Here is a 24,317-nt window from a genome sequence, read left to right as displayed (position 1 = left end):
TATTTAAATAAAACCCATCCCAGAGTTTGGAGCTCTTAAAAGTAGCTCTAAGTAGCAGTACTAAAACCCACCGCTCTTCCCCAGAAGTCCATCCTGAATCCCCCTGCCTTACAGAAGCTATCGTCTAGTCATTCACCTCGTGGTACTGAGGAAAACCTTAATAAGGAATACCAGCCAGAACTGGTTTCATGCCCACGCTCGATCTACCTATTTTAATGCCTTTTTTGTGTTGGACAGTGTCTGGTAAGGGCACCAAAACAGGGTAAATGCGTACTGCTTTAAAACATTTACATGTTAAAATTCGCTTTATACTGTACTTTGAACACGTAATTCAATGTGTATTATATTCTTCTTACAGCAGCATGCTTTATTTCTTAATACTTTAAGTCTATGGTTGTTAGTATTTATAATTATTGCATCATACTAATCCTTCTCAAAGCTCGTTCAATTAGTATGAAATTCTAGACTTGGCAGTTTGCAACAAACCTTCACCAACAGGCAATAACGTGGCGAGAATATTTTCACCTATACTCGCATCGAAATTCCCAGCCTCTGTTTACAATCAGTACAAGATGTTTCTGTCGCCTTATCATGAAAACAACGCTGTCCAGCCAACCTAACGGTCCTCGCGATCTCTGTTGATTGTTTTCAATACAAACTGCATGCTTCCAATATTGCCAGGCGTACAAGGTTTTCGCAAACTTTCGAACAAGAACACTTGAGCAAAATTAAGTGTGCATTATATGTAAGATTGTATTACATAATAACTAACTCGATTTGTCATAACGTTAATATCTCAGTCATCCCAAAAGCAGCAATTTATGTAGTAATAATAATTGTTCTATGATTGTGAAGAAGTAGGTACATTCGGTTCGGCGATTCCTGTGCCTGGCAACCATGAATTAACCATGTAGGGGTGAGAAGCAAGGTTTTGACGCTCGCACTACAATTGTTGTTTGTAAACAATTTCCCATCCTAGAGTGAACGGACAATAACAGTAGTTAGATTCTAGTAACGAATAATTTATGTACACACAGTAATAGGTTATAAGACCTATAAAGCTTCACAATAGATGTCACGCTCATTCTCTAATAATAATTGGTAATTGTGCTTATACACATGCTGTAAATAAAACGTTAAAGTACCCATAAAGTTCCACAATATAAATTTGGTTTCCAATTTTTAATAAGGAATAATAAGTTGTGCCTTCGTTAATAAGAATTGATTAGTAAATTAAATTGTTCTCATAAGATATATTTTTCACTTTGACTATATTCCAGTAGAACATTCATTTCCAGCAAAGAACAAATTCCACTTAATACGTCTTAATAGTGTTATTGTGTAACCTTTCGCAGAACAATCATAAATAGTGATTGATCATAGTAACGCTGTTTCCAAAGTGCAAAATCCGGAGGAAATGGCGGAATTGTTATTACTTAAGATTGTTAAAATTAAATTTTTCCTACTAATATGTTACTGAGTTGAACGGGACGACATTGTCTCAAAATCGCAAACTAATTACGATAAATCATATATTAGTAACACGTATTTCACATTGCTTTCCATAGCTCTTTCGTGGCTAAGCGGTTAGCATACGCGCCTAAGGTGTGGGAGACCTGGGTTCGATTCCCGGAGAGAGCTCATGTGGTTCGGATTCCACGTTAATCAGTAGGTTCACGTCTCATTTAGACACGCTGCTGAACGGGATGTTAAACTCAACTCAACATTGGCCTCCATGTTTATCTTGTGACTAGCGTGTGCGTGTTTGGTGCACGTGGTCCTGGGTGAACAAGTAGCGTTATCCTTTCTTACAATAATAATAATAATAATAATAATAATAATAATAATAATAATAATAATAATAATAATAATAATAATAATAATAATAATAATAATAATTATTATTATTATTATTATTATTATTATTATTATTATTATTATTATTATTATTATTATTATTATTATTATTATTATTATTATTATATGTGTTTAGTCATAAGATTTTCGTAAAGAGGAAGTCACCAAAAGCTACCAAATTATGTACAGTAAACAGCATAAATATCTACGCCCTAACTGTTGAGTGTTGAGATTTTGTTGTTACCATAAACGCCTGCACGGATGCAACCCAATTTACACCTAACATTTTAACCAGAAGGCGACAGTTGGTAACCATGTGGAGCACAAAAACTGGCTTTCGTTGTGCAGTGGCATAGAGAATGTCTCAATTTAAGATTAATCTCTGTTGTTTGGAGCTCGTTGTGTTATTACACCACCCACTGCATGTGAGAAGGAAGAATTTTAAAAGAACATTAATCATACATGAGTTAGAAAAGAATGGAAATGAACTGATTGGAACATCTCTTCCCTTCTTCACAGAAGAAGCTCTTTGATATCACACTGAGTATGGATTCAAATCGAAGGTCTACCGCCAAGCCATATTTCGGGGTATTTTGCACCCCACTATTTGTGCATCAGAATTATGCACATGGCGGTGCGCATCTTGAATAGTTTTAGCACAAAAAAACAGTATTGTGAAAGAAAAACTGGCCAAAAATAGTTTTTTTTTCAAGATGGCGGTGATTTCCCACGTTTCCCACCATTGACATCAATTGAACTCTCCAGTATTGTTTCTAATGCTATTCTGAACGTGTGCACCAAAAATCAGATTGTTCCGAATTTGTTCCACTCATCTCTTTTTCAGTTTAATTTACCTAGACTATGAAAGTAGAATGTCGTATTAAACCAATGAGTTCTGAACAAAACATCACTCAAGAGATGGTCTCCATTATTGATACAAAGCATGAAACTGATATGAAATGCACGCTCCACGTCCCACTATTTCTTAGAACTTCTTAACAAAAATGGGACAATGTTCTCCCGATCACGCTATTGTATACACTGAAAAGCAGTGTGACCACCCAGCAAAAATATTTCGTACTAACCTTCAAAAAAAAAAAAAAAAAAAGTACTAGACTGGAGAAAAAGTACTAAAATTTTATCTACTCCCGTTTCACTCCATTTTTGACATTTTACGATATTAGTATCTTATTGGAATGTTTTGGGGGCAGCTCCTTCTCCCTTGTGGGTGAGGGAGTGACCACATCAACATTTTTGTAAGAATCCCAACTTTATTTTATTTATTTATTTATTTTTTTAATTTTTTTTTACAGTCAAAATTCGATACAAACCCTGCAAACCACTTACACCTTCCAATTTTGATTTTACACCCCAAACTAAAAATCTTGGTGGAATCTCTGCCTAATTATCGTATTAGAATTCATTGTAAAAGCACTAAAGTAATACAACTATGACAAGTATAGAGGATGTCGGGAGAAAACAAGGAATTTAAAATGGGCTTGTTGAGCAAATTGTGTTTTAATTCCTTAATAACGTACTGTTTAAACGGATCATCAAAAATGTAATATTGTTTACTGTGGTCATTTGTTAGTTAGAGGAGACGACCAGACGGGAGCTATGTCCCACTTCCGCTCTTGTAAATATCATTGTTTAAAAAAACAGGTTGCAAAAGTTACTAGGAACAGTGAACCAAACCCAATTCAGTAATTCTACTTCACGTATAGAATATATCAAACCAAGAAAAATGTGAAATCAGAATGTCAAACAAACAACATGCCAAATATTCCACATGCTCCAAATTTATATTCGATGTAATGCAAGGGCTTTTATCCTCAAGCCCAAAACTTATTGTCAGGAAAACTAACCAAGATTCAGATTAGATCATCTACAGCCACTACAGGCGAGATGTCTTCACCGGATAGAATTTTAACACTTGTCATCGACATCAAGATTGCTCATTACAGCAGAAAATACTCGATTATTTAATGAGTTATAACTTTTCTTCAATGCATAGGGCAAAGAAGCTAAAAGCCCATTGCTCTCTTCGGGTTAGGGGGGGGCTAAGAATGGATGATTTTCGGTTTGGTTCCTATCATCTCGAGATTTTGCAACCTGGTGACAAAGAGTTTTTCTGTTGACATTATAATGATCAATCAGTACTTTCGATTGTTTTTGCCAGAAGATAATATGTTCGTATTTTTGCAAAACGACAAGTAGTGAAAATATAATTGCTAACAAAGGAAACAAAACGAAAACGACTAATTGAAGCTTTTTTGTTACTGTAAAGGACACTGTACTAATATACAGAGCAGTGCTGGATTTACGTATAAGCTAAACAACCTATAGCTTAGGGCTCCACTCGCTTGGGGGCCCCAAAAAATTTAAAGAAAAACTGATTGTAATGTAGTTTCCAAATAACAAGAAAAAGCAAACAAGATAAAACACGACCCGCTCGGGAGAGTAATACTCCCGGAAGTACGGTTTTTCGCGCGCTACTCTAGCCAGCTGATTTACGCGCTATCCTAGTCAGTTGTTTTAAGTTGGTCACAAAATCTATAACATTTAGAACAAGGGGAACAAAACGAGCCTTATATAATGGAGTACAAGGGCAACAAAACGAGCCTTATATCATGGAGTACAAGGGCAACAAAACGAACCCTGCGGGGCTTCTAACCCGTTCCTACTACTACTACTACTACTTATCTGCACAAAAGTAAGTAAATCACATTTTTGAGTATTATTTTCGTATTATTTTAATTTAAAAAGTGTTATAAAAATGTAAAAAAAAATGTTAAAAAAACTTTCCTCGGGCCGGGTTTGAACTCACGCCAAAAGAGATCTTCGCCACTCGACCACGAGGACCAACAACAACAATCGTCTGAATTCTGCTATTTGAATGCAACGTGGCAAGACATAGCTAACGCCAACCAATCAGAACTGTGTTTTCCGTTCCTACTTCCGGGAGCATTACTCTCCTTAGCTAGTCCTGATAAAACGCACATACAAGAATGGTGTTTTATATTGTTATGTACTAGGCTTTTATGAAGCAAGTGCACACAGAGGCCGAAACGACTCAAAACGACACAAAAATGCATTTCTTCAAATTTGGACATACTTTAATGTGTACAAATGAATTGCCTTCTAATGGTGGACATAAGGAAATATGTCGATTTTTTGACATTACGGATATGTCCGCCATGAACATAAAAAATGTGAGCAACTATAGTATGTCAAAATGATCTACTACCTTGTTTTCATTAGTTTTGATGGATTAGTATGTTATGTTTGGGGCAATCATACCATTGTTTGAGATGATATAATTGTACGTCAAAACTTTATACACATGCGCGGAAACGTGAGGCGGTTGTCGTTTGTCTCTTTTTATCAGTGTTACCAATGCCGCTTGATCTAGAAATTTTTAAGGATATTTTTTTATCAAAAACAATTGGTTGATTTACATTGTTAGAATAGAAATTTAGCACCTTTTAAATGTTGTCTAGTGACTAAACTAGCATTATTTCCACTAAAATTAATATTTCTAGCGTCTTCTTGCAGTATGTTTAGTGACAATATTATTCGCATTGTTGACAGTGTGTTTTGTATCATTACGATATGTGTGTGTGCCCTATTACTGACAGGTTTGACATATATTTTTAAGCCATATCAATGTCTGTGTGTAATAGGGATCTGTTTCTCAGCCCCACTTATAATAAAGCCCCTGTTATCCAGCCCCGCTTCTAATGGAGCCCCCTTTCTCATCCCTGTTTGTAATAGGTCCTTGTTTCCATTTATATATCCATCAGGTCCATAAATTAGCATATAGCATATATTCAAACCTAAAAAACGGCGACACTTTGTCGCTGAAAAAGAAAATTTGACATATAAAGGGCTCTTTTCAACAGCTTAGGGTCTCAACAAACCTAAATCCGGCATTGATACAGAGCAACTTCAAATATCATTGACAGAAATAATTCAGTTTACTAATATCTAAAGTACGATGAACTCGTTACTAAAAATTATAAACTACCTATATTGTGAAACTTTATGGATAATTTTTAAGTCTTCATCCCGGCGAAATTAAAATACCGCTAATTTTACAGTAATTATGTGATATCTTCAAATAGATAAAAGATAATTGAAATATGGAACAAGAGCGCCCTAGCCCTTTGGGGATCCTATGGTACATTTTGTACCATACGCGTTTTTCATGGTACATTGCGTTATTTCTCTTCTATTTGAGCTTTTTCGTCCGTTTTTTTTTGTTTGTTTTTCCAGTCCAGAGGCATTGTAGAAGACATTACGTATGGTTTCAGACCGTCCTGCGTCCAGACATAGGAGGTGATGACGTCATAAGTCTGAAATGTATTTTTTCATTTATTGAGCCTATGTTCAATATTTTATGGCGGGCTTATTTACGCACGTAGAAGATTGAAATTTTGCATAAACATTCACTTCATCGAGTAGTATGTAGCAGATTTTTTTCAGATTTGTGAGTTAAAACAGGGGGAAACCAGAGGGGCAAAGGGTTGAAAAAAGGGATATTTTTACCCAAAAAATCCAGTTTTTCAGGATTTTCCCGCCTCACATACATGATGGGGACACGTGGGTCGTACCGTCTGAAAGGCAGTTCCATTCTGAAGAGAATGACGGTCGAATTATTATCCTAGGGTAATTAGGAACGTCTCAGGGAATTTTTAAAAAAATATACTTCTATATAGGGAAAAATGGGGAAGGTCGGTATATTTTTTTGGCGGGCTTACTTTTGCACCTAGAAGATTGAAATTGTGCATAAACATTCAGCCCGCCTAGTAGTATTTATCATATTTTTCCAGATCTCTGCATTAAAACAGCGGGGGTCCAGAGGAAAAAAAGTTGAAAAAGGGATTTTTAGACCCAAAAAATCCCGTTTTTCAGGATTTTCCCACCTCACATACATAATGGAGACACGTGAGTCATACCGTCTGAAAGTCAGTTCCATTCTGAAGAGAATGACGGTCAAATTATTATTCTAGGGTAATTAGGGACGTCTCAGTGAATTTTTTCAAAATATACTTCTGTATAGGGTAATATGGGGCATTGTCGGCATATATATTTTATGGCGGGCTTATTTTTGCACGTAGAAGATTGAAATTGTGCACAAACATCCAGTCCACCGAGTAGTATTTAACAGATTTTTTTAGATTTCTGCGTTAAAACAGGGGGGGGGGTCCAGAGGGGCTAAAAGTTGAAAAAAGGGAAATTTAGACAAAAATCCCTTTTTTCGGGAATTTCCCGCCTTAGATACATGATGGAGATATGTGAAAGGTAGTTCTATTCTGAAGAGAATGATGGGCGAAACATGACCCTAGGGTAATTAGAGATGTCTCAGGAATTTTTTTCCCTGAGATCATAGTGTTTTGTGGTAATTTGGGGCACTGTGGGAATTCTTGATAAAATTTTTCCCGCCCTTAGTATTCAAGATAGAAACTTGGCACACACATTCAGTATACCAAGTACTATTTATCAGATTTTTCTTTAGATGGCTACGTTTACACAGGGCCGTTCCATGGGGGGCCAAAGTGCGAGAAAAAAAATCCCTCCGAAATTTTCCCTTTGACATAATTTTTCCCGCTTCTGGTATATGGTATGAGCACGCAAGTTATACCATTTGAAAGCCAGCTCTATTCTGAAGAGAATGAGGTATGAACCATGATCCTAGGATAAATAGTGACGATGCAGTAGCTGCTTGACTGAAAGTCTAAAAAATAGCCCAAAATGCCGGAATCCGGAAAGAGCTAGACAATATTATTTTGCGTGAGGTACCGTTATCACAAGTCACCTAGTGGCTTTCCGTTTTCAGCTGTTTAGAAACGCGAAAATAAATGCCGATTTTCAAAATGACTCGAAATCGAAACCAGATAAGTGAGTCGTGATAACGGTTTCTTATGTAAAATAATATTGTCTAGGGCGCTCTTGTTCCACATTTCGATTATCTTTTATCTATTTGAAGACATCACATAATTACTGTAAAATTAGCGGTATTTTAATTTCGCCGGGATGAAGAATCTTAACGTTTTATTTGCAATATGTGTACAAACAAAATTAACAACGTTTAGTAAAGAATAAATATGGCATCTAGAATAGTTATTTTCGTCCTCCATTTAACTTTACATTTTTAAAAATATTTATCGTCTTTCCTTGATTTCTTTCAAAAAAAAAAAAGGCTATCAGACGGTTGGTATATGTTGTATTCGAACGATGAAACTCATCCAATCGTGACCAAAATTAGGAAGTCGATAGGTCGTTACCTAATTAGTACATTAAATTAGAGGCTAGCAGAAACTTAATGGTATGTCACATTTTTAAACTTTCGAGTAAACTGGAAAAAACAAGTCAAGATTTCCATGCAGTTCCATGGAAAGATACATACCAAACAAGTTTCCCCCTGCCATCTACAAGTACATTTCCGAAACTCAACTACCTACATACTATTCTTTGGTTAGAAGCAGCACTGTAACTTAGATTTTTTGGGGGGGGGGGGACAAGCATTAATACACGTATTTGAGCCCACTAGAAAAAGTTGTTTTTCTAATTCTTGGACCCCCTCTTTCCATCTTCCTTTTACCCTTTATGGGTCTTCGGAGCATGTGAACCCTCCCGCACGGCAAGGTCTGCGGGGCCGTTAGTTACGCCCCTGGGCCCGTTACATACTTGACAAATTAATTAAGGGAACAATATTGACAAATCTCAAAGACATACGAATAAATATTGTTTCTAGGGCCCCCTAATAGTACACATTTTTACTGAATTGGGCCCACGACTCATTTTTGTTTTATTTACCTTTTGTGTGCTGTTTTGTTTAGAATATGTACTGTAATGAACCTGTTTGATGTTTCATTTGTAATTTCATGTTCGTATCGTATATGGAGTAAGAAAATTTTGTCTTAAAACGGCCCCCCTCAAATGGCCGGAAGCTTGCCTGGGGGCCAGTTGCCCCTTGCCCCCAACAAGTTACGGCCCTGGTTAGATGTCAACCTATTCCTCTTAATAACTCAATTCAACCGGAAGTGGCGCTTACCATTATTTTCGCCCGAGCCGAATATGAACACAGACCTTTCGCTCAAGAGTTATTGGCCATCAAACTTGGGTTTGAACTTTATGGGAGGATATTTCTATTCCTTACTTTCAATGAAATTTTTTCAGCCTTGTCGCAGGGGGAACATTCCGTACCAGTCTTCGCAATGTTCTGCGTACATCAACGTAACGGAGGAAATGCAATAAATCATTATAAAACGTCAATAAAAATTTATACCTGATAATGGCACTGCTGCAAAATTTCAAATTTGAAGATTCGTTGGAGAAGGTTGACTGTGACAGTTTTAATGCATAAATTGAAGGAAAAAAAAAATACGAGGAAAAAATAATTCTTTCCGACAAAAGTAGTTCCAAAGATGACTATCTTAACCTCAAGTACAAAAATATCTGGACTGACTCAACAGTATCGTCACAATATAACATTATCTTTCAATAATTTTGTAAAAAAAAATACCGAACGGAATAATTTCCAAACTAATATAACACATTGTTCACATCAAAATATTTCATACATTCAAATCATAGAATATCACAGTGAGTTAAATGAAGATAATCAAATAAGAGGCAAGGAGAGGATGTTAGGTGAAAGTAACACATGATGTTTTTAAACCAGTTCTTCGTGTGATATTGTGGCTATAGTACCAAATTCCCACTGAACTGATTAGGGTTCTAATCTTTCAATTAAAATTCTTCTATGATTACATCACTATGTGAAAAACTATACCATGTATTCATTTTAGGAAAATTATGACAATTACATATGTTCCTTTTTTCCTAAAAATGTTAGAATCTTTGTTTCTTTCTCTAAATAATCTAGCAAAGGCTAGCATAAATGTGCCTTCTCTTGTGTACTTTGATGCAATGCAAATGGTTTATAATTAATCTTCAAGGTCGTCCAATGATGATTAAAATGAATAAAACACAAAAGCTACCCCTTCTTATAAGCAAGCCACAACTAATATTTCTACCGTGTAAATTTTCAAACAATAGGTTCCAAACGATCTATACTAGTCATCGACGCTAGCAAGTCACAAGAACGCTCCGAGAAGTTGTAAGTCGACATTTCAAAGAATCAGTGATAGAATGGAACACGGACTTCGTGACCTAAGAACCAAAAGATGATAGGCAGTCAGAGTCATGACCCGCGAGACCCGGTGACCAGGATAAACCCATGACCCGGAGTGACTCGGTCTGACCCGGTCAGACTCATGATCCGGTGACCCGGACAGAATCAATTTGACTCGAATAGACCCATGTACCGGAGTGACTCGGTACGACCCGGAGACGAAACGTCGACGTACACGGGTCTCGGTGGCTGAGTGGTAGAGCGTTCATCTCTGGTGCTTGAGGTCCCTGGTTCGATTCCAGCTAGAGCCAAATGAACTTTGTGGTGGGCAAACACCATCTGAGTCGGTTTCCTCGGGGTTTCCCCGTTTCCTCCCACTTTATTTTATTCATTTCTCATAATCACCGTCTCCTTTAGCCAAACTGGCATAATCGTGGGACGCAAAAGTCAAAGATTTCATTTCATTTCGTCATCGTACACATGGGGAGTATGTATGAGGCTGCAATTCTAACAAAATGATTCTTTCCTGTCTCATTCCCTTTTCACTAAACCTGAAGCTGGGGGCCGCGGTGGCTCAGTGGTAGAGCGTTCACCTCTGGTGCTTGGGGTCCCGGGTTCAAACCTGCTCCCACCAAGTGAACCTTGTGGTGGACAAACATCGTGTGCGTGGGTTTCCTCGGGGTTCTCCTACTTTCTTCATTCCACCATTTCATTCATTAGTCATCATCACCGTCTCCTTTAGCCTAGCCGGCATAACAGTGGGACATAAAACTCAAAAATTTCATTTCATTTTTCAAAAATACAAAGCTTTTCTTTCTCACTTGTTGTTTACGTCTGTGCGTGTCAGACATTGCGCTGGAGTATAATTACAAAATTTATGAGAGTACAAACATGCAAGAATCATAGAAACGATAAACTACATTTCTCTTATGAAGGATCGTCCAACATTAATCGAGTTATAAAACTAGTCGTTTAGAATATAAAATATACTGCCGAGCCCCAAAAATGTTTTGTATATGCTGTACCCAGAATTCACGTATGGGAAAACGTATAAACATGTAATTATATTTGTAAAAACAAGGAATATAAATCAAACATGGTATCTTCATTTAAAAAAATGTCACACCGAGAATCAAACAGACGAATGAACATTATTAATCAAGTATGCAATTCTTTAGTAATGCTGCAAAAATGATATTTCTATTGCTTCTAGGTCAAGTTCCCTTTTGATCTCTGGGTCTCTCTGAGTCTGTCCGCGTCACTGGGTCAGACTGGGTCTCAGAAGCGAGACACGGACAAAAAGCGTAACGAGTGTCAGACTGGGGCATTCATAGGCAAGCCCTCGACCTATGACCTACCGCAACTCCCCTTAAAGGGAACCCCTTTTACGTACCAAGGTATCCATAAGATACCCAACACTACTGCCCATGACAACCTATATATATATAGTATGTTTCTGTATGTTTGTGTGTGTGTGTGTGTGTGTGTAGTGTGAGGGTGACATCTTGGCGTGCTCTCTGTGCAGCTAAAATTCGTCTGACCTCGAAGTTTTGCACAAAATTCGAACGTGTCGTATGAGCTTCCCTAAGAAGCACTCCCACCATTTTTTCTTCCTTTATAGGTCAAATATTAAAAACGCTGAAACACGTAGGGTATATCTAATTACTTTCAATGAGAAGTCAAAATATAGAATTTAATGTTCCTAACCTTAAGAGATTCGGAGATATGGGCAACTTAATATATTAATATTAATCCCCATACGTTTTTACTTCTTACCCCCTTTTCTTTCCCTCCAAGTCAAATATCAGAAAACGCGTGATTTATTACTTTAAATGAAAAGTACAAATACCAAATTCATTGTATTTAACATTCAGAGATTCCGAGATATCGACATTTTAAAGTAATAATTGCAACCCCTCTTTCTTCTCCTTTTCCTCATCAATTATTTTTTAAAAAAATCTTCCTTACTTGTATCTTACGTCACAATCCTATGGACTGTCCAAATTTTAACAATATAGCTTAAGTGGTTTGGCCTGGGTGTTGATAAGTCAATCAGTCAGTCAGTTACTCATTCATTCACGACTTCTTTATATATACCACTTTTGAAAGGCTGAGTTTCGTCTTCGATGAAACTAAAGTTCTTAATCACCACTGTATTACATTGTATCAATTGCAATAAGTAGCAACTGTAATTTACTGTTAACTGTAATTTGTACACATATAATTTACAATACAAAAGCATAAAAGTACTGGTGAAGAGAAACAGAAAGGTATATAAAATCAGGAAAGCGCTCATTTTCTTTTAACTTATCACTTGAGATAACAATTTCATTGATAATATTACTACTATCAATATTCAAAAACAAGCCTTGTTCCACATCTATTAATATTAAGGGAAAGAGTAGATTTTCATTTAATGAAGACCTCAATCGGATTTTTAAGCATTTTGTTTTAAAAAACACTCATAAGTCACTTTCGTATATGGAAGGAGGATTACAAACTTGAACAATGTGATAAATTACCGAATTTCCAGACCAAAATGACAGTTCGTATAGAGCAGGAAATGCACAGGATAAACACTATGAACACTTTCTCTTAATATCACAATAGACTTCACTCATTTTCTCTCTCTCTCCCTTATTTATTTATTTATTTATTGTTTCAGAACCTTGTTGTAAATCATCTTTAATTTTCCACAGTTGTTTCTATTTTGATTTATCTTCTGTGTTTCCATAAGCAGGGATGAAATTCTTATATTAACTTTCAAACTGCTTTAGTTCTATTTATGTCTCATTTCTATTAACATGCGATAGACGAGAAATAGTATGTGAGACACGGCCGGATTTGGGGGGATGCAAAAATGCACGTGCACCCTCTTCGTTGTAAACATACACTTTCTTTTCTTTTAGTTTAACGTCCCACAATTATGCACCAAGGTTAAACACTACCTAAAACGATATGCTACCAGTGAAAATAACAACACCTTACGAAAATTTATACTGTGATGTTTTCGTTTGGGCTTAAAAGCGAAGTTCTGCAAAATCAATAGTTTAAGTTAATTCCCTGGAGCTTGAAGGAAAAGGATTCACCGAGAGCAGACACCTACCATTTCCAGGGCGACTCCTCATTCATACCACAAATGCCTAAAAGCATTTAAAAAAAAATCAAATGTACTGGTAGTTATTGGTGCATCCCCCTTCAAAAAATCCTGGTTCCGGCTCTGATGTGACACCACTGGGAAAAAATCTCCTCCTCGATTCATACTATTTCATCGTACTCTTTTAGATCCGACCAAGAACAATCAATCAACAAACTTGTGTTTAGAACAAACGTCTCCTCAACACACCTGCTTGCACAATCGAGAATATTACTCGTAAAATAGGATACTGTAAACTGATGAAAAGGTGAACACGCTTTAGCTCTATCACTATATTTTTACCCAGACGTTTTATTTTTTAACGGAAATTTATTTCTCTGTGAAGTCCACTTCAATGATAATTCCTTGTTTTGAGAGAAACCCATTGACATCTGCTAAAATTTTACATTTTTGGTATAATCTCTGAAAAATATTTTCATTTTTTTCCCTCTCGTATTTGTTTTAGTAGCGTACACAATATTCTATGTCTTTATGTGGTCTATAGGTTTACTCTGAAGAAAGATACACACAGGAAAAGTGACAGTAACGTTTCAAAATAATCGTAGACATAAACAAATTTTCAATATTTTATCATTACTCAATTAGACAACGTTAAAGAGATTTAGTTCTGTAATCGAAGCTTCTCTTTGTCACATCCAACAAAATTAATAAAAAGAATTAGGTAGTTTGCAGGATTCAAGTCCATTGTAATCAAAATGTACGATAGATAATAGAGCTTTGTGTTTGCTCTACTATCCACTTGCTCCAATTTGCTCTAATCTGGAAAGCTCAGCTATAGGAAGTTTATATATATATATAATCATTTTTGTACGAAAATTACTTTTAAAAATTAACAGATTCTTCTAGTAGTCCAAAATAAGTGTTCTGCTTGCATAAAGCTTACAGTAGAATCAGCCACCACTCAACTAAGGACCTTTATCCCCCGTTTATAGTGAGTGTAGATGAGATTTGGGCTTTCTATTTTTTCTAATGGTCTATTATAGTACTCCGTATTACTAGCTCTGTCAAAGGAACATTCTACCATATTTGAAAAAGAGATGCCTAATTACTCTAATGTTAATTTTAATTTTTCAAACAGAGCTATACAAGCACCACATTCTAAGCAAATATACCAATCGTATAAATATCACATAAATGGAAGTCTCCATGAATCTAAATTAACTATTTCTACCTAAATTATCCAGTATTAAATAATGAATAAAATTACCATCTTTTTAAAATTTTAATATTCTGAAAGCTAGAAAGAAAATTCTCATTATTTTGGTATTATTATGATATTTTTCAATTCTAAAGAGCCCATTGTTTTAGCCTTCGGGACTAAGGGCCCTTGACTAGCCGACGTAACCAGTTTGACCCTGGTCGTGACCCAAGTGCCCAAGTGACGAAAGATTGTCCACAAAGCTAAACCTAGCAACACAGCAATCAACGTGTGTAGTTTATGTATTTGTTCCGGTATTTATATTCTAATAATTTAAAATGTATTATTATAATAATAATAATTATTATTTTTAATTTTCAGTTCATATATTCTCAGAAAATAAAGCTAATTTTGTGTGTTTTTTTATTTCAGTTTCTCTTCTTCAGTGCAACGTTTCTCTGGATAGAAACCATTGAGGAAAGGGCAGTAATATTCCGAAGGAAACATTCCACCTCTTCCCCAAAGCAGTTCAGTGAAAGACCAACAGCTCACGTGCGGCCAGAACATTACAGCAGGGGAAACAGAGGTTGGTTGGTGACTATCAATTTAGTAGTCTGCACTATCAGAGACTGAGAGGGAATCTTTTCTTTTTCAAGTTAATGCTTAATCTTTGGCTATCTGAGCTAAGGTTTCTTGTGCTCGTGTTCTACACAGAAGCACCCAATAGCTTGGTATCAGCTGCTATTTGTCATAAATGCTGGGACTCAGTAATTATTTGATAGTGACCTGCGACAGTTGTGATCAATAAGGAAGTAGTCTATCGTAATCTGAAGATTTTAATGACAATTGCGATCAACTGACAGTGTAAAAATATTTGTTTTTGAACGGGGCCCACAAGTCGACTCCATTACGAAAATATGGAAAGAGAGAAAAGATTTTGGAAATAGGTGGTTTTCAATCTAAAATAATCGATTTTTTCCAATCATACCAGCCGTAGGTCCACACTGGTCAGGCACCCTATGTATGCAAAAAAGGACACGTATATTGTTGTGCGCAAGCGGAAAGTTCATATTGTTGTGAAAGAACAATAATAATTATGTATCTTCTCAGGCCCGTATCTACGGGGGTTCTACGGGGGCCGGCCCCCTAAATTTTTACTGGTCTCACTAAACTTTTCCCGGTAGGCTTGCAAATGAACTATAATATGATTGGATCGGGCCCCCCTAACTTCTGATTGTCCCTCCTACATTTTGGGGCTGGCTACGGGGCTGTATCACCTTCCGAATAATCCTGTATTGTTAATATGGTGAAGGCTTATGGGAACAGCCTACTGAATTGGTAACGTTCCTTTTCATTTATCATAGGGCACTTTACCAGTATGGAACGCAAACGGCTGGCGAAATTGAAAAGATCCTACTAATTCAGATTGGGCTGCAAACCACATATTTCCAAGAATTTCGTTGTTTTCCATTTTTACGTTATCTTTACCCGAAATGAAGTTGGTCTGTGAATCCGTACTCTTGACACATTCAGGCAACATTGACCAAAAAATACCAAATTTCTAACTTTTTTTTTTTTTTTTTGTAGACTACAGACTGCCAAAATAGTCGGAACCCCAAGATGATGTTCAGTTATTTGATGTGTTTAAAATTAGTGTTAATTTTCACTTCGTCGTCTTTTTTTGCACTTATTTATCTAGTACTGTTATTATATTCCAGTGTTAACACTGAGGTATCAGCAACATTATGCGTCGTCAGTTTCACCAGAGATTATACATGAATCCAGCATTTGAATATGATACAAAGCTATGAGGCATTTTTCTGAAATTGACAGTAACTTTGTACTTCTGAACGATTATCTTATTCATTTTATGTATGTATCATTTCTTTCTCTTGACCCCTCTTAGGTTAAATTTAATTTTGATTAACATCACACTTGTGCTTTCTGCTTCCTATTTGAGTTATGAAATCAAGTCTTAAACCTTTGGATGCTGATGGTGTGAGTCATTTTATTATTTCATTCTTTCAGAGTATTATAAGTCCTATGTCTCCGCATTACACACATTCACAGGAGTACACTCTTTTTCCAACCACTGATACAGAAAATAAACTAAGTACTTCTCACTTCCCCTTAGCAGGACTTTCCCATTGGATAGATAACCAACGTTTATGCACGTCCATTTATTTATATTTCTTTTCTAATAAAAACTTGAACTAGACTCATTTGAATTGACAACCTATTTGATCGTCAGTATTATATTCACAGACGAGACGTAAGTTCTGCGCCTTCTTTCGTAAGCACTTAATATAATGCAGGCATTCACTTGCATTAATTGAAACTGGTAATATGGCGACTGCTTCGAAGTCCGTGTTGAGTATCCGGGTATTCAGGAACAAATAGCACAAGCAAAATACGCATAAAATATATATAAGCTTGTCATACTATACTACAGTGAAACCTCTGAATAGCGAACACCAATGGGACATGGATTTTTGTCAGTTATTGAGAGGTGTCCGTTACAGAGAGGTTATAGAAATTTAATTTCTCACATCGGTAATTGTATGCAGTAATATACAGTAAATACATTATGTATGAGCGTAAATACGTAAAATTCAATATGATAATATTCTATTTAGTATGTATTTGAATTACTGGGAGGGATGGCAAAGAAATTAATTTCTGTTAAATAATATTGTTGCTGGGGGATGTGATATTATATTCGTATACTGCAACCTTCTCAAAAGATGTGTTGGAAACCAACTAACCGGCACATCTCTTGTTTAGCGAAAACGGCGTGCTTTTTCCTCTACAAGGGTAATAACACACATTAGGAAGTTTTCTCTGAGAATCCTCAGTACAGTTGCGGAAGAAACGTATGTGTTCGTGTACTGGCGCGGTATCTTCCTTGGCGGAATGGATGAAAAGGCAAGTTATTGGGAGTGCATATGTTTATTAACCCACCCCCAATCACAAGGAATATCCTCTTACTAGTTAGAGAAAGCGAAAAAGGAAGCAGTGAAAACTCCAACCCAGATATGTTCCAGTGTCATAAGTAAACGAAAAATGTCAATTAAAAAAAAAAATCTAGTTAAAAATGTTATTGTACAACAAACAATGTTTGTTTTGTTATGTATGAAATTGTCGGGAAAGATGCAAGGTACAGAGGAAAAAATACCTAAATTTGTTAAGGAAGGGAAGATCTTTCGCATAGAATTCTTGGCCATATTATGAGAGACCATGCATGATTGTTATTGCTTATTGAAGGTTCTCTAGGATTTCCACCAGAAAGCAGTTTATTGCGGGTAGAAAAAAGAATTTCAAGTTCAGCTTGAAGCTGTTCTGTTTGATGGTTCACTAGGTCTAGACTCATGATAGATACCTTGTGGAGAAAATACTTTTCTGTCTACTGTAATATATCGTAGAACCGAAGATAATTCCTGTCCGTTATGAAGAGGTTATTGAAACGTTTCGGGGCGAAAAGGACTGTTCGCGTCCGTATCTGAGAGTGTCCGTAAAACGGAGGGTTTTGTTCCGTAATAGAACATATATTTTTGCCGAGACAAAAAAAAAAAAAAAAAATCTGTCCATATTATAGAGGTGTGCGTTATTGAGAGATGTCCGTTAAGGGAGGTTTCACTGTATCACTTCCCTTAGAAGAAGCTATCTCAAGTAAATAGTAATACAGCCACGTGATATTGTTTTAAATAAAACACGATTTTCTGAAACACATTTATTTGGAACTAAGCAAGTGAAGTACTTTTCTGAATATTTCACATTTTAGAGATTTTAATGTGGGAACTCATAGGGAACTAAACTTCTTTGTTATTTACTTAAGAAACAATATATACATACAAAAAATGATTTTGTTTAGAGGCCTATGAATATAATAAGGATGTTGAACACCTGCTCTATGTTTGTTTCTAGGCCATTTTTTTTTAAATAGATGACTTTTTCTTTGAAAGTAACTCAAATTTTAATCATTTAAACTTTCTGATTTTTTCTTCACATGCATTTAAATACCCCTTGCTTCCTGAAAATTAAATTTTTGTTGTGTATAATTTTGTCATATAATAACCAAAGGTGGAGCACTCTGCTACTAAGGGTGTTCTGTCCAATTATACAATCATGTGTGACCGAAATTTCTGAGATTGAAAGTAAGAGATCTTTACCCTTTTAAATTATTATCAATTTTTTTTAGGTACTAGGGTATTGTCTTCATTACTCGAAAAAAAAAGTACCAATAAAGCTTTTTTACTTTGGTTTCTTCAGGCCTGTAGGCTTTGCGGAACACATTACGTATGGTTTCACGCCTTTCTGCCTCGAGACATAGGGTGTGATGACGTCATAACTTTAAAAAATATTTTTTGTTATGCCTAATTTTATTATTTTTTGGCGGGCTTACTGTTGCACCTAGAAGATTGAAATCTTGCACACATATTTGGTGCACCCTCTGCTATTTTTCATATTTTTTTTTCAGATCTCTGCGTTAAAACAGGGGGTTTCAGAAGGGCAAAAAGGTAAAAAGGGAGATTTTTAACAAACAAGAAAACCTTTTTCGCTTTTTTACCGCCTCAGATACATAATGGAGACATGTGAATGGTACCGTTTGAATATATGTTCCATCCTGAAGAGAATGGTGTACGAACCATGATCCTAGGCTAAATAGGAATGTCTCAGGAAATTTTTATATTACATCAGGGTCTTTTGGAGTAATCTGGGACAATATGGGGCTCATTAGTAAATATTTTTTCTGCCCTTACTATTCAGGATAGAAGCTTGAAATTTTGTACACACATTTAGTGCGCCCTTTACTATATTTAGTTGATTTTGAGATCTATATGTTAACCCAAGGGGTACAGAGGGACTCAAAATTTGAAAAAAAAAAATTAGAAGAATCCCAATTTCTCTCAAAATTTCCCGCCTCAGGAGCATGATAAGGAAATTATACAATTTGAAAGACTGTTCCATTCTGAAGAGAATTAGGTAAGAACCATGATCGTACAATAAATAAGGATAATGTTGTAGCTGCTTGACTGAAAGTCTACAATTTACCTTTCTTTAAAAAACAACATAATTTAAAAGTGTGTAAACACAAGGAAAAACACAGATTAAATAAACTAGTAGTGATCATCAAAACGAAAGTAAAATAAAATTGTAAAATTCCAAACCATAGAGTAGAATTTTATTAGTTTGTCACCAAGGATATTTTTTCTTATTCATTTAAATTAATTACAAGAATATTTGTAGAACTTTAAAAAGTTGCAGCGTAATTTTTACTCTAAGACGGGTGAAGTATTGATAGTTAATGTAAAACGCATCATATTATAGCTGGTTGTACACATTCACAGCGAACACACTTACATAGCGAAAACTGCAAGTTTAGTTAGAAGTAACAAATCCTGGATGCAATAGAAATAACGGCTCGTCCACATATTACGTAACGTTGCAAAGGGGGGAGGGGGTTCGACTTTGCGTTACGAAGTGTAACAAGGGGGAGGAGGGGGTTTACGTCTTCGATACGCAACGCATTTCTTTGAAGTAGTTTTTATTTTTATTCTCAGGTTTATAGATATATGCAATCTTTTAAACAAATAATTTTATTCAGTTCTTTTCTTTTTTTTATAGATAAATAAATAAATATTTCTATTGTTTCGGAAAATTGTGAACACACAGCCTATATTAACTGAATCATGCTTAAGGAATTCGAAGACACTACTAGGCACCAGCATGACTGGTGATGAATCCTGCATATATTACAATACAATAAAATTCCGTTTTGTGGCTATCGCGACGGAATGATTCACGATTTGGACAGCAAAATAAGACATTAAAAACCTAATTCGTCTGATATTCATCTCGTACTGATTTTTTTTGAGTTTTGGATTTGAATATTTCTGAAGAAATAGAGTTTATTCGCATTCTGGAATTGATTTAGGACAAGAAGAATTTGAAAAAGGATAAACTAAAGCCCAAAGTCCAAAGACGCTCGAAAGCCTGTTTAGAAACGAGATGTCCCTGCTCCTTCACGTGTATAGCCTTTAGAATCCGTAGTCGACGAGGAAGAAAACTTCTTTGCATCGTCGACACTGGCGAACTTTAAATACACGAAGCATCCTTGATCCCGAAAAAATCAAAGGTGGATGTCAGTTCTTTAGATCCTGTTTTACTTGCATCTTCCGGCACTATTTGCTCCTTACCAGTCATCGGTGACCTATGAGTGTGATCCCCTTGTGAAAACGACATATTACAATTTCGAAGAATTAAGATTGGTTAATTAAACAACTTTATGGGGTTAAAATATTAATCCGGTACTATTATTTTCTAATACTTTGATTTGTTGACGAAGAAACACTACAAATATTATTAAGAATACAAGAATTTTGTGATTAAAATGTTATACCATTAAAGAGAGATTTTTTTTTATTCTAATAACCCCCAAAATAAGCAAAGTTGGCAAAAAAAAAAGTATTACGTAACAAAGGGGAGGGGTTCAGCCTTACGTTACGAAGTGTGACAAGGGGAGGGATGGGGTGAAAATTGGTCAAAAATAGCGTTACATAATATATGTGGATGACCCCTAAATGAAAAGCGGTTACAATTGTGTAATCTAGTTCCAAAACGGCTCTTGTCCATTTACATCAAATCCCAGAAAACCGAGAAAAACGGTAGGATCTATTTTCTAGCGTTTTGGAGAACTGAAAATATTTGAGGATGTTCAAGTTTTTCACATTAACACACTAAAGTATTCCCAGTTCTACAACACATGCAGATCATACATTTTTTACTGTTTTCTGTAATTTGATATACATGACAAGAATCGTTTTGGAATTGAAAGATTCAATTGACTTGACTTTGAAACTAATAGGACGCTCATTTATTATTGTTGATACTGCTACCTAATATTATTATTTTATTCACTCGTCTTGGTAATTTCATTTTCATAATAAGCATTGTCTCATTACATAATCAAGTATATTCATAAGGTCATAAACAACACTAGTAGCTTTACGCATTCACTACCAGTGAGACCAGGGGCGGATCCAGGGGGGGGCGATCGGGGCGATCGTTCCCCCCAGAAGAGGAAACTTTCTTATTATATATATATAAATAAAATCCATCCCAAAGTTTGGAGTCCTTAAAAGTAGCAGTATGACAACCCACCGCCCCCCCCAGAAGTCGGTCCTGGATCCGCCCCTGAGTGAGACAAATGATATATCATAGCATATCATATACAAATCGCTTTGTCCGTCTCCTTTAACCTAACTGGCACATCTGTAAGAATTAAAACTTAAAGATTTCATTTTCATTTGTTTAAAAATCGCTTTGTACTGTACGAACTAAATTTTGATCGTTCTCTCTATCATATAACCAATCATACAAATTATAGAAATTTATTCTATCATAAAATTGGTTTGAAACTTCTTAACCACCCTAAACTTTATCTTTCATGCAGTCAAATGGTGTAGTGATGTCTTTAATTACAGTCTTCTTGTTCTCGTCTTTCCTTTGTTTTCGTAAAAGAAAAATAAACCAATCACAAGGACATTATTTATCGTACGTAATCTACAGACCTCATCCAAGCAATCAAACTTCGCATAGAAGTAGACCTTGCCTTATGAATGATTTCTTTCCCAACACAGAAAATCATTGTAATATCAAATCGGTAATTTCAAATTGCACCAGATTAGAAATCCGCAATAGTACTGTTTAAAATACGGTACAATAGTTCATCACTGTTCTTACCATACGAAATTTCTATTTGGATCACATATTTTTATGTGCTTCTGGAAGCAAGTTAATCTTACAGTTAGTAAGTATTACTTTCTCTGAATTTACGTAACTCTATAACAGGTGATTTCTTTTTAATCTAACGTTACGCCTTAAATGATGTAATGCATATTATAATGTTTTCAACTGTTGCTCATTATTCTTTTCAGGACGAAGTGGTTTCTTCTTTCATCATGCGGAAAATCGTCACCATCCATCTTTTCCGTCATCAGATTCCTCAGCAACGCATGATGACGATGAAAACCACAAGACCTTGTCATCTAGGATTCACTTTCAGAACCATCAGGGCAGAGATTTCAGCAGTGTATCCAATGTCTTTGCGGATGACCCTCTGAAGAGAAACTTCATCGAGACTGCTGGCAGTAATCCTCCGCTTGCAATTGATACGACATTAACAACAAATATTGCAACAACTAGTATAACAACAACAACAACACCTAGCACAACAACATCTACTACTACTACTACTACTACGACGACGACGACGACGACGACAACTGAAAAAATTCCAACAACAAGCCACACAACAACAACAACTAACACTGAAAATAGTAGTGTTCCGACTAATGGGAGGTCTAAATTAGAAAAACGTGAGGATGAAGAAAACCCTTCTTTTGGTCAAATTTTTACTTCTTTCGGAGTCAATGTTACTAGCAACATAACTACTGATTGGCCCTGGAACAGTCCAAATTTTGACCCAGATTTTGATGCAATTGACGGAATCGAACCCAAACTTCCAGCATTTACACAAAGACCGCCTAAGGATAAATTTTTCTTTGGCCCGAAAAATTTTGCCACAGATGATCCGTTAGATAATTTTATTGGCAGTGGTCCTCCTGTCAGTGGTCCCGGTTTCAATGAAGGACCATTAGGGCTTTTGGATGGACCTCCTAGTTTATTTGGTCCTAATGCCAGTAGGAAACATACTGGTGGTAGGAATGGATTACGCCGCGGTTTCCGTCCACAAACGACTGGATTTGGTCATGCTCATGATCATGACCATGACGATCCTGATGATTTTCTTGGTCCACATCGCCTTATCCCCATAGATTCGCCTCATGGGGAGAGGAAACATTTTAATGATGATGGTCCGTTACCAACAGGACCTACAGGGCCTGCACATGTTCATCCAACTGGTGGTGGTGGCCATGGAAAAGGTTTCAAAGGATCTCATGGTCATGGTGGAAAACATGGTCACAATTGTCATCATGGAGGAGGTAAGCACCATAGTCACAAACACCATCCGCACTCACATCATCCGAAACATCATCACCACCATCATGACGATGAAATTTCTCATCTCCCTCCTCATCGCCATCCCCATCGTCATGATGGGCATCATCCATTATCACCACGTCAACCACGACCAGCACCGTTTGATGACGAAGAGTATATTTCTCCACCTCGACGTGCTCATTTTCCTCCGTCTCGTCACAAACATATTCCTCACGGTGATGGAGATATTCCTTCGCCTCATGATGAACATATTCCACCCCCTTCTGGACCTCATCTTAATAATCGTCCTCCTCCTCACCATCATCACCATAAACATAATCATCCACATGAGCCTCCTCCTCACCATCACCCTCATCACCATAGACCACACCATCATCATTCTGAAGGACATGGATTTGGAGGTGACGGACCGCCATTGCCAGCACCGCCACCTATACCTCCACATGACCACCATAGCCATAGAGCTCCAGGAGAGATCATATATACTGCATATAGTGTACCTGCTGGTAAAAGGGCTGAAAGCAAAGGTAGAGGGAGATTTATAGGATATCGTACTGGAAGAACAACATACTACTACTTCACACCATAAATATGTAGAACTAATATCTATTACTAGAATAAAGATATTAGATATGTATATACTCACTCATATATTATGTACCTATATTACGCTTAGAAAAGTATTGATCTTCTGTATATACCTTAATTAAATTGCTCATGTAAAAAATAAACAATAGATCGCATTTTCCATTACTGCTTTAATGAGTTAAAGACATTTAACCAATTAATGGTTAAAGACATGTAACCAATTAATGATACAAATTATTTGTTGTAAGAGTGATTAAAAGAGTAAATAAACTGCTAGTATACAAACCTATAAAGCTTTATATGTGATGTAAGTGATGTGATTTTTTAGTATGTGATTTTTAAATATCAGATAATTTCTAGGGTCAGGATTCAGATGCAATTTTAATGTAAATTGCAAAGGTGGTTGAATTGTT

At 36.1% G+C, this 24,317-nt stretch overlaps 1 protein-coding gene across 1 annotated transcript in view; it reads left to right on the top strand.

Annotated features, from left to right (window-relative positions):
* LOC145662143 (uncharacterized) overlaps window positions 1–24,052 on the top strand; it is a 48,660-nt gene extending 24,608 nt beyond the window's left edge. Inside the window, exons 2-3 of the mRNA XM_081727476.1 lie at window positions 14,725–14,878; window positions 22,230–24,052. Coding sequence (XP_081583602.1) covers window positions 14,725–14,878; window positions 22,230–23,905 — 1,830 coding nt within the window. The 3' untranslated portion in view covers window positions 23,906–24,052. The remainder of the gene's footprint in view (window positions 1–14,724; window positions 14,879–22,229) is intronic.
* The last annotated feature ends 265 nt before the right edge of the window (window positions 24,053–24,317 follow it).

Source organism: Thermobia domestica, chromosome 10 (assembly GCF_964235325.1).
Source record: "Thermobia domestica chromosome 10, izTheDome1.hap1.1, whole genome shotgun sequence".
Taxonomy (NCBI): domain Eukaryota; kingdom Metazoa; phylum Arthropoda; class Insecta; order Zygentoma; family Lepismatidae; genus Thermobia; species Thermobia domestica.
Note: the sequence above shows the minus strand (reverse complement) of the source record. Positions and strands in the feature narration are given on the sequence as shown.